Source organism: Agelaius phoeniceus, chromosome 6 (assembly GCF_051311805.1).
Source record: "Agelaius phoeniceus isolate bAgePho1 chromosome 6, bAgePho1.hap1, whole genome shotgun sequence".
NCBI lineage: Eukaryota > Metazoa > Chordata > Aves > Passeriformes > Icteridae > Agelaius > Agelaius phoeniceus.
In genome coordinates this window covers 37758594-37772725 of record NC_135270.1, presented here as the reverse complement: position 1 = coordinate 37772725, position 14132 = coordinate 37758594, and the positions used below count along the sequence as shown (strand labels likewise).

At 34.6% G+C, this 14132-nt stretch overlaps 2 protein-coding genes across 5 annotated transcripts in view; one reads left to right on the top strand and one right to left on the bottom strand.

Annotated features, from left to right (window-relative positions):
* The window catches only part of LOC143694392 (uncharacterized), a 95525-nt gene extending 83906 nt beyond the window's left edge, over positions 1-11619 (top strand). The window contains exons 4-5 of the mRNA XM_077180560.1: positions 5817-5924; positions 7782-11619. The gene's annotated coding sequence lies outside the window, so the exon portion shown is untranslated. The remainder of the gene's footprint in view (positions 1-5816; positions 5925-7781) is intronic.
* AKAP6 (A-kinase anchoring protein 6) overlaps positions 1-14132 on the bottom strand; it is a 257459-nt gene that overhangs the window by 35929 nt on the left and 207398 nt on the right. For all 4 annotated transcript variants that reach the window (XM_077180435.1, XM_077180434.1, XM_077180437.1 and 1 more), the window contains exons 10-11: positions 11395-11541; positions 7725-7949 (exon numbers count right to left, since the gene is read on the bottom strand). In XM_077180435.1, coding sequence (XP_077036550.1) covers positions 7725-7949; positions 11395-11541 — 372 coding nt within the window. The remainder of the gene's footprint in view (positions 1-7724; positions 7950-11394; positions 11542-14132) is intronic.

Below are 14132 nucleotides of genomic sequence, written 5' to 3'. Positions count from 1 at the left end.
TGGCTATGGTGACTGCTTCCCGTGATAGTCTTAGAGACTCAGAGGTACTCACAGTATTGTGCCTTCAAGTGCCATATTTCCACTGCCTGGACGATAAGATTGAGGTGAGAAGACTAGATAGGATGAAAGCAAGAGGGCCATGAAAGAGGCCTTCACTTCTTCCTTCACTAAGGCTTAGAACATAATGAGGCTCCTTTTATCGACCAAAATATGAAAATAAGCATCAATGTAACAAAGGGAAAGGTGGTTCCATAAGAATGACATTGCACCATCAGCCATTGACAAAATGCAGAGAAAATCCATCAGATTAGGGGCCAGGCCTTCAGTTTGATTCTGACACAAGGAAATGCACCTCTTACCTGAGAGAGCAGTAAAGGAGTCATCCTTCAAAGGACAGGAATCCACATAGTATATTTTTTCCCCACTGACTTTATGCAGCAAGTATTATCTAAGCCACTCTCCTGACCCTAGAAATATGGTACTAGTCTACAAATCCCATTCCTGACTGACATCTCATATTTGTGATCCATAATTTACCCGATAAGGACTGCAATAAACACAAAGGAATGTATACTGAGGACCTGTTCTCTTACACTCATATTCTTACTCATAATAAATTACCCTGCAAATTCTACCAAAATCAATAGATTTCATGGCAGTATGAAATTAATTTTCAGTATAAATAAAGGTACTTACTTTAATACAGGTAAATACAGTCCATAAAAATACTCCCTATTGGGACTATTATCTTTTAACTTACATACAAAGACAAAACTTGGGAAAATCCAGTATGATCTACCAATTAAACAAAAGCCTCATTAGTAGAGTTTAAGGGCTCCAGAGACACTATTCAATCAATAATCCACTAATATTGGATAGATTTTCACCTGAAAATGCAATGCTATGACTCCAAAGAGGCAGTTATGGACAGTCAAATAAATAATCTAATCACATGCAGTAGTACAAAGTGAACTTTGATGGAGATAGTGCAGTGAATTTTTCTTAATTGTCTTATATTCCCAGTCCATGCTGTATTTGTTTTTCTACATGTTATCAGTAACCAAAGGTAAAGCTTTGAGGCCAACCAAAGTACCATCCCTCTCTGTAAATTAGTGCAAGTCAGTCCTGGCTTAAATTTATGGGAAATATTTGTTTCTTGTTTTCTTTTCTCATCTTCTGCTTTCTTCTCATTTTCCTTTTCCAGGTTGATAGTAATAGAAAAGAATGATTCTGGTTTTACTGTAAATAAGTCTTCAAGGCAATAGCAGAACAAAAAGCAGTCGTATTTTCAAGGAATCATTTGGAATGATCAAAAGAAAAAAAAAGCCAATTATATCTTCAAGCATTAATGAAAATAATAAGTGATAGAACTGAGAATGTTCTCTCAAAAGAAGCCATTTTTTACTTCTACACACATGAGTCTTCAAGAGGCCATGACTTAGAGGGGGAAATATAGCTCCACGTCTGTAGGTATCATTGATATGAAAGTCTTGGGAAAGGAGCTATAAGCCCTTTGTCACTATGAAATTGCAAGCTTGACTTTGTAATGGCCAGTTTGGAACAGCTTCCTCTGTAGGCCAGCATCTTCTGTGTTACTCAAATTGAGTGAGACCTCAAGTCTCTCAAGCTTACCCATGACAAAAGAATTAAAAATAGATCCTCTCAATACAGTAAGAAAGACAAGGAGAAGGGCTCAACTACCTCCTCAACAGTTCCCATTAATAAGATGGATCAAATTAGCACCCTATTGCACATCTAGGAGGACTGGAAGAGAAATTTGAGCTTAACCTTTCTGGAGAGTAAATAAACCTGTAATTAGTGTAGAAGAACCTCACAGATATCAGTAAATCATTCTAAGTGGAATTGCAATTGTCTCATTTCCAAGTTCCTCTGTCCTAATAATACTCCCGATAATTTTTTGAGTGGGATTCATCCGAACTAATAGAAAATGTGAGCCTGAGACAGTCATTTAGAAGCAGGTATTCTGAGGTACAATACCTCTTCTCCATAGCCTAAATTTTCAATTTTTGGTTTTGGATGCCTAAACCAGAATGGATTAATTGCATCCCAAAAGTACTTTTCTCCCTTCCAATTATGAAAAAGAAACTCAGAGAAGATCTCTGCCCTGTAGCTAGTCTGTTTTAACATGCCTCTACTGTTTGTGGGACAAACATCTTGGTGTATCAGAAATAAGGGGACAGTACATAAAACAGACCTAAGAAATGAGTAAAATATGAATTTTTATCCTAAAATTAGCCACTAGGTCATTCTCTGTCCACCAAAGCATTCAGTATAGTGCTGTATCTGAGCTCTGCTGAGCTCAGCTCTTCCTATTACTAGAGAAACCTCTATCCCACACCTCAGTCTTAGTCCAGAGGCTCTTCTGTCTCTTCATTTGTCCCAGCAAAGGGAGAAATTGAGAGGGAAAAAAAGGGTTTTGACAACTAGATATTCTTTAAGATTAATTTTGATGTTTTGATTAATCAGAAGGTAAGTAACATTGTAAAAAAACCCCAGAATTTGCGGTTCAGGATTCAAGACAAAATGAGATGATGGAACGGCAGCTGCTATCTCAGCAAAGCATTTATTCTCAAATGGGAATTCGATGTCATATCAGTGTTACCTTAAACAGGGAGAGCTTATTAAAACACTTTTTTTCAGTAATAAGTATATTAAATAAAAATCTGAGGTAGATTAAATATCTAAGTTCTGTGTTTATGTGCATTTGCATATATACAGAGTATTGTGCATTGATATTTTAGTAAATTAAATCAACTTAGAGATATAACCATGTATTACATTAGGGCCAAAAAATATGTATGTACAGCTGCTTTACTATAAAGATGAGGCTTCCCATTTCAGTGGTCCACAGAAGTGCCACTTTGGGATGGTGGGTCATGGAAATTCAGTCTGAATTCGGTTCAAACCTTTGTAAGAGGCATTAGGCTAGATGCAACTTTGGAATCCTACCTGGTTCTGTACAATTTAGTACTATATGCCTTTCTGTTTGCTAAAATTGAATCCAAACAAAATTTGGGTAAAGAATTTTTCATCTGTGAAAAGTTTTAGGTCTCTGAAGTCACACTCCTTTTGAGAAATTTATTAAAACATTTTTTTTTCCCATCATAGAGGTGTGAAAAGGATTAAATCCAGCTTGACTTCTTTTGGACTTTCTGTGGCAGACTGTTTTGCATACTTTTGTTACATGCATATTGAAATTCTGTAATTCTTTGATTGCAGCTCTGCCAGAAACATCATTCTAAAAACTGTAAAGGCTCCAAAATGCAGTGGTGAAAGCAATTCCTGCCACCAGTGGGAACAGCCAACATTTTCTTTAATTTCTGAGTCTCCAAACCTTTATTCAACATTAATAGTTTTACTTCGTTTTGGCCATAATTTTAAATGCTTCCAAACTCACTTGTGTTTTATTTGGCTGAAGTAGGTTTAACTGGTTTTTTTGTATGATGTACAGTGCTGACTCTTCTACAAACTTTTCAGTAAATATAAAAAGCATCATAAGACATATTGACTCTTAATTACCAATGAAACCAGAAATTTGCATTTATTTAATCAGAAAGTTCAGTTGCCTTAAGCATTGGAGAAATAAGAGATGTTGCTGAGAAATACTTTTTTTTTAAATGACACTACATCATCTGGTATGCTCAAGTCATAAATGTAGTGGAAGATGAAAACTTACAGTTCTGAGTGGGTCTAGTCATTAGAAATAGTTACAACCAGGACATAATTTACACTGTTTACAAGGTAAGCAGAAATGGCAACAAATAATACTAGCTGTGGAATTCAATAAACCGTTGACTTTTAGAAATTTCAAATGAGAAAAAATTTTCAACATGTTTTGTATGATTAAGTAGTCTGATTTCTTTAATGGATATACTGACTAAAGTGAATGAAAACCACAAGTTTTCAGTACTACTGAAAACCAAGACTATTTTTGTTAGAGACACAAATAAAGATTTAAGAGACAGGTATGACTCTATATAGCATGTTGCTTATTGCTTCAAATAAAACCAGATCAGGAAATGACATGAAATGCAACATTATTTTTGCCAAACACAATTTAGCAGAAAATGTCTGCTAAAATCCTGTTCTGAAGAGGAAAAATCTTGTTCCCCATCCCAGTTTAGAGGAGAAAGAAAACAAGATCCTTTATAAATCTTGCTACTGGAAACACTAGAGGCTTTCCCAGTTGTACATGATTGAGAAGGGATTCTGAGACAGACAGGTACTCACAAGTCTAAGCTTGTTCTCAAGTAGCTGGTCCGTGAGCCGAACCCAAAACAACTTTTGAAAGCTGATCATTCTCTGTACAAAACACTTAATGTCTTAAGTTTTATTGCAAGTGACAAAAATATATGACCAATTATTTAGGCTCTCTTGCTGCTTTTTGAGGGAGTTTTGCAGAGAAAAAAGCATGCTTTTTGAAGTCCCAGACACATAAAAGAAATGTGGCAGACCACTTCTACTGACAAGCTAACAGGCACATAAATTTCTGGCTAGACCTTACTCAAATGAAACTTGGTAAAAACTTTCATGAAAGAATGCAAACTCTTTTTATTATTGCTTCTCATTCTTTACAGCTCCAAATCTCTCCTGACCCACAAAATAGCTGTATATTGTTATTTTAGAAAATTGATTTATGCCAATTATTAGTCTCATTATATCTGGTATTTCAGGGGCTAGAACTATGTATTTACCTGAGAATTTTGGATTTCATTTAAAAGGTAAGATTCTGGTTCTTGCCCACATCATTTTCTGTGGAAAGCTAGAAAACATGAACTCAAAGGACTTAAAGAGGAATAAAAAGCATGAATAAATAAATAAACATATATTTGTAGCTATAATGAGCTCAGGAATTGGAAGTAATTTTTAAATTTTTTTTTCTTAGTCGACATTTTGCATTGCAACAGAAGAAATAACTGCAGCCAGACACCTTGGCTTCCCCCTTTACAGCTCAGCAACTTGTGTTCATTATTTCTCCCTTCTTGAACAGAGCTGTAGTTATGCTACACTTGACTTTCTGTGAAAACCTTGAAAAGTCATTTAATCTCCATGTATTTTATTTCCCTCATTTCTAAAAAGGTGATGATAATAATATCTACCTTAAATGTTTAGTGGGGCTTAGTTCAGTAATGTCTGTGCAGCATGTAGAGATCCTTGACTGGACAGTACTATAGAAATTCTAGGTATTATTATTACACAGGAGTATTCCAAAAGCAAATAATGCAGTAGTGAATTCTTTAATAAAAAGAACACTCAAATTTGTATGGCATGATTTTCTATAAAAAAGAAAAAGAAGTCAAAATAGTTTCCTACTAGTGAATTTAACAACTACTCCTCCCACCACATCGCTCTCATCTTGGGTCCCAACTGCATGTGAGCTACACATTCAATTCACCCTCCAATTGCAAAATGGAAGGAGTACACCTCAAAAATGGAATAACGGTTTTTCCTAAGGCATAACTGTAATTTAAAGCATAACATTATGGAATAAAAATCAATGGCATTGTTGAGTTTATTTTATTAAAAATGTTTCCCTGTGTACAGTGGCTGTGTGTATTGGGATGGTGCATCACAGTAAATTTCCATTAAGAAACAATGATTCACTTACCACAGTGAAAGCAGTAATAAGGTTAAACTCTTAAGTGGAAAGTAAGTCAAACTAAACCCCAGCAGGTTTTCTACTAGTGGCATAGCTAATGTTTTTGAAAATGTTCTAATGTTCTCTCTCAAATATATGTATTATACATTGCAGTATTGCTAATTATATCCATTTTCTCTTTTATACACTTCCCCAGGAGATCAGTGAAGAATGGAAAACTTACTTATAGTGAATTTCAGATTTAATGAGACAAAGATGGTTCAATATATATGACAAAATGATGTGCTCTCACCATATTTGATAGGTAATTATTTTTTATACTCTAATGGCTACCATTTTGAAAATAATTAATGTATTATTTGTGTAATTAATAGATAATCAAACAAGTAAGGAAATACTCTGGCTACATCATGGTGGATAACACTATGCTGTTTAACATCTCTGGAGCTTTTGGCATGATATCATATCATATATGTATAAAAAGATTTGATTTGAGAGATTTATGCACAAAATATGTAAGATTGGTATGGTACTACTCTCTCTCTGTGTGTGTGTGTGTGTGTGTGTGTGTGTGTGTATGAATATAAAAAAAATTTAGATTTAAATAGAGCTTTCCTGAAATTAGATTTTTTAATTCATAGTTCTGCACTTAAATAAATGCCATAATTTTCTACAGGAATAAAAATGTCCAGCATTTCCTATGGAAAATATGCACCTATTGCTGTGAAGTTCTGCAGGTCTATCAACAGTCCTTCTTAATCACTTACTTTGAAGTTTGCTGATAGATCAAACAGAATCACCATGATTTTTTTCCCCCATTAGCAGAAGACTCCAAATCATTAAAAAGTAGTATTGATGTCATAAGAAACTCAAAATTGCTTTCAAATGGCCAAGTTCAGGAACCTGAAAACCACTGACTTTATCTACATTGGCACACCCTTCTCACTAATCATCATTGTTGAAAAATGAAGAGTTAAGGAATGACTAAATGGGAAGAAAATAATATTTCTGCTGATGTTTTCTTGAATGCTTGTACAAAACAAAGTACATTTAGAAGTGTTGGCAGCATACTCTTTGAGGTGCATATTTAAGAAATTGTCCATCCCCTTGAGACTACTGTTGCCATAGACACCCTGGTGTACTAGTGGAAGAGAAAAAACCTCTTTACCTCTAAAGCTCAACAATGACTTGTGATTCCTTTCTTATTCTTTGGTCAAAGATCACTTGCAGAGTAAAGTGACCTGTAATGATGACTTGGGAGAGGGTTTATTTAGAAACTATGAAGAGAAGAAAATTGCACAGTTCTGCCAGGTGTGTTTGCTAAATTAGCCCTCTTTCCTGAATGTTACCACTACTTACAGGGAATGGAACAAAACATGCAACCTCCAATAAGTCAGTTGCAAAGCTGAACACTGGCCTTCGGTTGAAAGAGCTTATCAACTGAATAAAGCATTGTGACTACCATCTTCTCCCTCTTTTTTATAAATCTTCAGGCTTAGGCTTAGGATGTGGCCTAGATTAATGCAAATCTCATAGTCTATATGTCTTTTCCACATATCTAGTCACCACAACTTTGAATATTTTCTCATGTACGCTAAATTTAGCTCACTGTAATTGTTACCTCAGATAGGCTGTTCTTGACTCATATGGGCAGATAGGTTATTAAACTGATGTCACACAAGACCTTAATTACCTTATGCTGAGAGTGAAATTCGGAGTGAAGCTTTCTGAGACAAAATTCAGCTGCTTTTTTTTGCCCCTCCCCATTTCAGGGGGATTGGGGGTTGGAAATAGATCATCTTTAGGGTCTCCTCCAACCCCAGCCATTCAATGATTCTATGTTTTATACTGAGGTAGAAGGAAAGAATACTATTGCTTTTACAATCGTGGTGCAATTAGCCCTCTAAAGACCTCTTTTGCAAAAAATATTTATAAACATTATTGTAAGGATTCAATAAAATAAACATGAGTGAACACATAAATAAAAATGAAAATATATAATTAAATATATACATGCATTTCATTATGTTATGTAAAAGATAAATATTTTATCCCACCATAAAGAAGAGTTTCTCTACAAAAGCTATGATAGTTTTTTTATTACCTTAAAATATTGCAGTTGTTTCTCAGCATTCATTGTTCCTTCATTTTCTTGTCTCAGACAGGAATTGAAGATGAAAAGCTCTGTATCTCTCAGCCACCCTTTCAGCTCTTTGATCCTGGCCTCCAGCTGCCTTACCAGGCTGCCGCTTTCAGGCGAGAGCAGGTCACGTGGACCTAACCCACTGTGCCCTACCATTGTGTCTTGGATCTTCTCTCCTAGGGTTTTCTAATGCATCAGATAAAAAAAACATAGATTAATCTTATGTACCAAAACATATATAGGTTAATGTGCAACAATAAGGATCTCTTAAATAACTAGAGATGTGGTTTTTGATAATTATGATTAATATCAATCAATTTCATTCTTTTTTTCCTTGTTTCAATACATTTCAATTTTCCTACCCTTGTTTCTCACTTATGCTGTTCTCTCTGGGTCACTGACTTTGCCAGAAGGATTATAAATTAGTGTTTACTAAGAGTAATTAAGGACAGAGGAAGCAAAATTCTTCATAACTTTGTAAACTAGTTAGTCTACAGAATTTGTCGGTGACTTCAGACACTTATGGCTAAGAGTATAAGTCCAGTATATACCAGTATATAACCAGTATAAGAGTTACTGGTTTCTAGACAGCAACAGAAAATATGAAAATCACTGAATTCACCAGACCCCTATCCAAGGTAGCATTAAAATTTTTGGAGAAACACTGAGATATTTTTTGAGGTCTGAACAGTTAGGTTATAATTTTCATTCATGTAGCCCTGAGGCTGTATAGAGGAACAGTTAGGTCACAAAAGCTGGTTTGTTTTTAAGTGGTTAAACTCATTCAGACACCAAAAATCCTCACTGTTCCTGGAACATAAGGCCAATTTTTTAGGCAACCAAATTCAAATTTCAGTTCTCCGTGTTAAGAATCCACTTTGACATAATAGACCAGACAAAACGTTTGTCTGCTATTGCTAATGAAACTAATTTACTCCAGCTTCTCAAAGTAATACTTCTAATAACAGAATCACTGAATAACATTTTGATAGTGGATGCTGGGTGCTTAATGAATATTCTGAAGAGGCCAGGGATAGAAAGTTATCTTCCTTTTCAGTATTTTGAAAGGCAATCCTTTAACATCAGAAGAGAGATGTGCTGTTGCCTGCTTCTCCTATGCCAAGCAGTATTTTATCTGACCTATAAGAGGCTGTCAGGCTGACACTTATTATAAGCACTAGATCTGTGTTACTGATTATAGAATATTGAATATACACTGACACTCACATCCAATAACCTTTTAAACTGATAATTAGTTGTGGTTAATTGTTGTAACATGAAGATACAGTTTTAGGTGACCCAGTATGTCTGTCTGTTGGAAGTGCACGCTATAAAAGTTACTGGAATATAATTTATAACAATGAAATTGGCTTCCAAAAATACGCTTTAAAACACAAATAAAATTAGAGCAACAGATATTAATCTGATACATGGCATTCTGTAAATCACATCTTTAGGAGATCATAACTGAAAACATTCTTTCTTGGCAACACCCTTCTATTTTCATGGTGCAAATATTGATAATTTGAAGACCCTCAGTGGAATCCAGCACTAGCTATTGTTTTTATGCTGCAACAAAAGTAGCAGCAGGAGGTGAAATCAATGCCCTTGGAGGGTAGGGTCACAAAAAAGAATTTATTGCCACTTTTTTGTTCTGGAACAGTTTGCAATCATAAATTCTTCATAAACAGAATACTTCAGAGAATGGTCCGTCTTCATAAATATACGACAGAGGACATCAATTTCATTTAATTCACAATTTGTGTCAGCACAGCAGATGCCAATGCCTGCCTTGATAGGGTTGTTTAATATGCAATTGAGACAGAGTAATATTCAGCACAGGGGACAAAATTTCACAGATTAAACTGTACGCACCACTGACATTTCATTCTAATGTATTTCCATTCCACAGTGTTCACCTTAGATGAAAGTAATATTAAAAACCATATCCCTCTATTTTGCCATTGTTAGAAGTTAAAATCCTTGTCTTTAATTTTTTTCATGCCAATTAAAATGTAATCATGCCAATTAAAACAGTATGTCTAGTGCTGTTAGTTTCTGCAGAGGTTTTTATTAAATTAAACAAAACTCTATCAAACTCTGCTTATTATTCATGAAACTGCATTTAGCAGAAACACTGTAATAGCTATATTTTATTTTTCCGTAAATGCTGAAATTAATGGCAAAACTTAATATGGAGGTATATTTTGATTTTAACATACTGAGAAGCAAAGGGCTTCAAAATTTTTAAGACAGTTTTCCTAGATTTTAAGAATTATGATCTTATTTCATAGTTTGATATCATACCAGCTTTAATCAGTGCCACTGAACTAAGCTGATTAAATACACTGAAATTCATAAATCTAAGGCTTACATCTGAAATTATTTAAAAAAAAAAGTTGTCATGATCAGATGCAAAAGACTGGGTTAGTAAGTCCTTTCTAAATCAGTAAATTTATTAACAATCAAACAAGTTCAAAATGCTTATGGTGATGCTGCAGATTAAAATTAAAAGTAATAAGCTCACTGCTCATGAGGCAAATTTTAACATTTTCTGACAATTTGCACATTTAGAGAATCAAGTGATTAGAAGCAACTCTGCTTAACTAAAAAAGCCCCACCCTGAAATGGCTATTGCATTACCACATCACCTAAAGTGACTTAAGTCAGTATTTAAAATGCTGTTGGCAGGCTGCATGTATATCTTACTAATAATATATTAGAAATATTTTTTGAACTAGGATAATAGCATGCAAAATTATGCAATGTAACTGTATTGCTAATATCACACATCTATAATTAATCATTTAAAGTAATTTATAAATTTATCTTACCCTTGATTTGAAGTGAAGGCAATTAAGGAGAGGAGTGGATGGAAAAATATATAGTTTGACCTCTCTCTCTCAGCTGTTTTACAACAATAGGACAATAGTGTCTCCTGCACAGTGCCATCACCGGTCTCTGGGTAACAGAATCCCTATATTGCTTTTTTGCCAGATTCTTGTATCTCACTCTTTGGCTGAGACCCAGCCCATCATAGCGTGAAATGAATTACATGAAACTTTTTTGGCTTTTGTCAAAAGTGAGATGAATACAGCAGCATGAAACATATCCTGGCTGTATTCTCAGCTTCAGGTATGCAGATTTGTACTGAATCTGTGTATTTGTTTTTGAGCCATCAGTGTGACCTGAAATATGCAGTGACAACCCCACTTTTCATCTTAAAGGTATAGTAAATAGTTAAACAGTAGATGTCTCTAACATGTACCTTCAGAATAAATTCTATTAACATTCACTCAAGCATGACAGTCAGTGTATATCAGATATACTGCATTATAGTTGACTTGGTGCATACCCATAATACATGGCATATTTTACTTACATTTTTTATGTATTAAAGAACTAAAATTATTAAAGTCAGACAGGAGACAAGCATGGAATAAAAAAAAAATCAACAGAAGAGGAAAAGGCTGTGGAGTTTTTATAATAGAATGAGTAGCTTGTTTGAAATATACGTGGTGGATTGAAAGAGAGAGATATTTGTGCTCCAAATTAGAAATCAGACAGACAGTGTACTTCAACACACAAAAATGTACACATAACCCACAAACAGTAATAAAAATGCAAATACCCCGAGCAGTTCCCATTTTTCATTAATTGAATCCACTTTTTCAAGGAGATCGTTTGGTAGTAAAACACCACTTTTCTTCAGAGCTTCAACCTTACTAAGCAGTTCCATCTTTTTTGGGTGTCTGATTGACATTTCTACATTGTATCTCTAAAATGAAAAGAAATGTATAGTATTAGCTGCTGTAGAGAGTTTTTACCATAAAAAAATAAACTTTAATTGTATGCACCCAGTTGTGATCATGCTCCATCTGACATTTTCTCATTTTATTTTTTTTAAGCACACAACCTTCTCATAACATGTCATAAGAGATTTGGGTACCAAGCACGTAGAGTTCTGGGTGGCACATCTATACAGGTGGTTAGCAACTGATTACACATAGTAATATTCACTCTCTCACAATATTCACTTGTGCAATAATATCCACTAACACTCTCCCATCTGAAGCTTGATCTGCCTTTGTCTCATTCAGGTTAGTGGAATCTTGTTTTTAAAACATGCTACTTCAGCAAGTAACACTGAGGTTCTTCATGGAAAACAAACCAAAATGAAACTAAAAACCCCAAGGAAATAATTTCATACTTATGTTTCCTCTAGAGTTTATTTATTCTCTCTCCCATTGTGGTTTCTGTGTCACACATGGGCCTGAAAATGTGAGAGTTTGACCTTCGAAAAACAATTAGAAATAGTTCTCCTAAAACACAATAGCAGTTACTTGATTTTTATTGCATCAACCAATAGGAATAGTGAACTGGCCCACAAATGAGAACAGCCACAATGTTAATATAGTCCAATAGTTTCTTCAAGTTGAAAATACCTTCTATTTATGCACTGTTATTTATTGTTAAAAAACAAAAAAAAGGAACACAGAAAACAGGTATAAAACTAGAAGCTTCTTTCAGAAATTCTTTCATAGGACTTTCTAAATATTTGGGTCTATATTATTTACATAGTCTATAAAAATGTGCTCTAATATACAGACAAACTAGAAAATAAATATTTTTCTTAAAATTGTATTCTCTGAAAATGTGACTTAACTATTACATATAATGGTTACTATAGTGGTTAATTATGTTTTCATAGTTGGTACAGTAAATTAAAAAAAAAAATTAACACACAGGCATACACATATACATATCCTCCATATAGTTAAGCTAATTAAGTGTGAAAAGACTCATTGAAATGAAACTTCTGATATGGCCAAAAATGTGCCTTTTACTGAAAGAAGAGAGTTCAGTACATATACTTGCAAAGGTGTTTACAAGACTTACATAAATTTTACAAAGCTATTAGAAAATTGCTTCCTAAACATTAAGCTTTCTTTGCTTCAAATTCAGTCAAGAAAACTGCTATTGCAGCTCATACTGAAAATGTTAATAACTGGGATAAATATAAAAATTAAGTCAAAATTAGGAATGTTTAAAACATGGGTGCCTTTGCCAGATCCAAAAGCATGCTCTGTAGGAAAACAAAGCAAAAATACAATTGCAGACAGCTTAAAGAAAATAATAAAGGTGTGAAATCACTGTTTCAGCTAACAGGTTCTCAGCATTTCCATGCATATGTTTGCATATTGTTAGTTTCATATTTTAATCTCTCATTTACACAACACATGCACATCATTTGTATTATGTAAACTTCAGCAAATATTAGTCATTTGTGGATCATAGAGCAAATGTTTTAAATGAGGTGATTTAAACCATTTCTCATTATTAATGAACACTGATCAGGTGTCTGCGTATCCAAAATTGCATGAATATGCATGGTAAAAACCAAGGAATTGTTTATGAAGAACTTGCCTTTTGACACTTGCTGTGCTGTGGCTGAGGCTTGAGATGTGTACAACTGTGGGCAGTGCCTACAGCAGGCTGGGCACTAGGGCTGGACCCCAAGAGGCAGCACCATTTTATTCGCCTGATGTGTTCAACAAGTATGATTCCTGGTCCTGTTTTATTGCCTTCTTGGCTAGAATGGCTGCTGGAGGAGATTACAATCTTCTTTATGTAATCTGATTTCTATTTAAAGATGATATAGCCGAAAAGGATTTGCATAATTATTTCCATAAGTACATGTAATATCAAAGGGAATCCAGAGTCCAATTTGCTAGGCACTGAAACCCAGTACGCGCGAATCCCTTTCTTTTGTCAAGTGAATTAATAGACTGAGGGAGTCCTCTAGCTGTGTGTCACTGGTGCAGGCACAGCCAGTTACTGCTCATCACCTGCTCCAGGCTGGCACTGGCTGCTGCCTGGGCTGGGGATGCTCCTGGCAGTGCAGGACTGATGACGAAATAAAACACACTGCATGTTTCATAACTACAATGCTCTTGTTAACTTAGAAACGGAAGACATTTCATTTAATTTTGGACTAGATAAAATAATTCAGTGCTGCATAATCCAAACACTGTGACAGATGTTATAAAAGGTTATTACATTAAAAACTAAATAAGCTAGGTTTTATGTACGTGCTGTCTTTGTCACCGTGTAACCTACTGTATAAACAAGCATGACAAAATTGCTGATTGACAGAAAATGCATTATACAGTAACAGTAAAAGATGAGAGATTTCAGTTATTATCAGATGTATTGGTATATGACTGAGAGTCAGTATTGTTTCACTCCTGGATATTTAATATGCAGTGCATATTTTAGGTTAAGGAAAGAGCTTAATGTAAAGGAGGTATGGTTTGAGAACTGATAGCATGAGATGCTATTGCTAGTACCATTTTTTTAATCCATTAA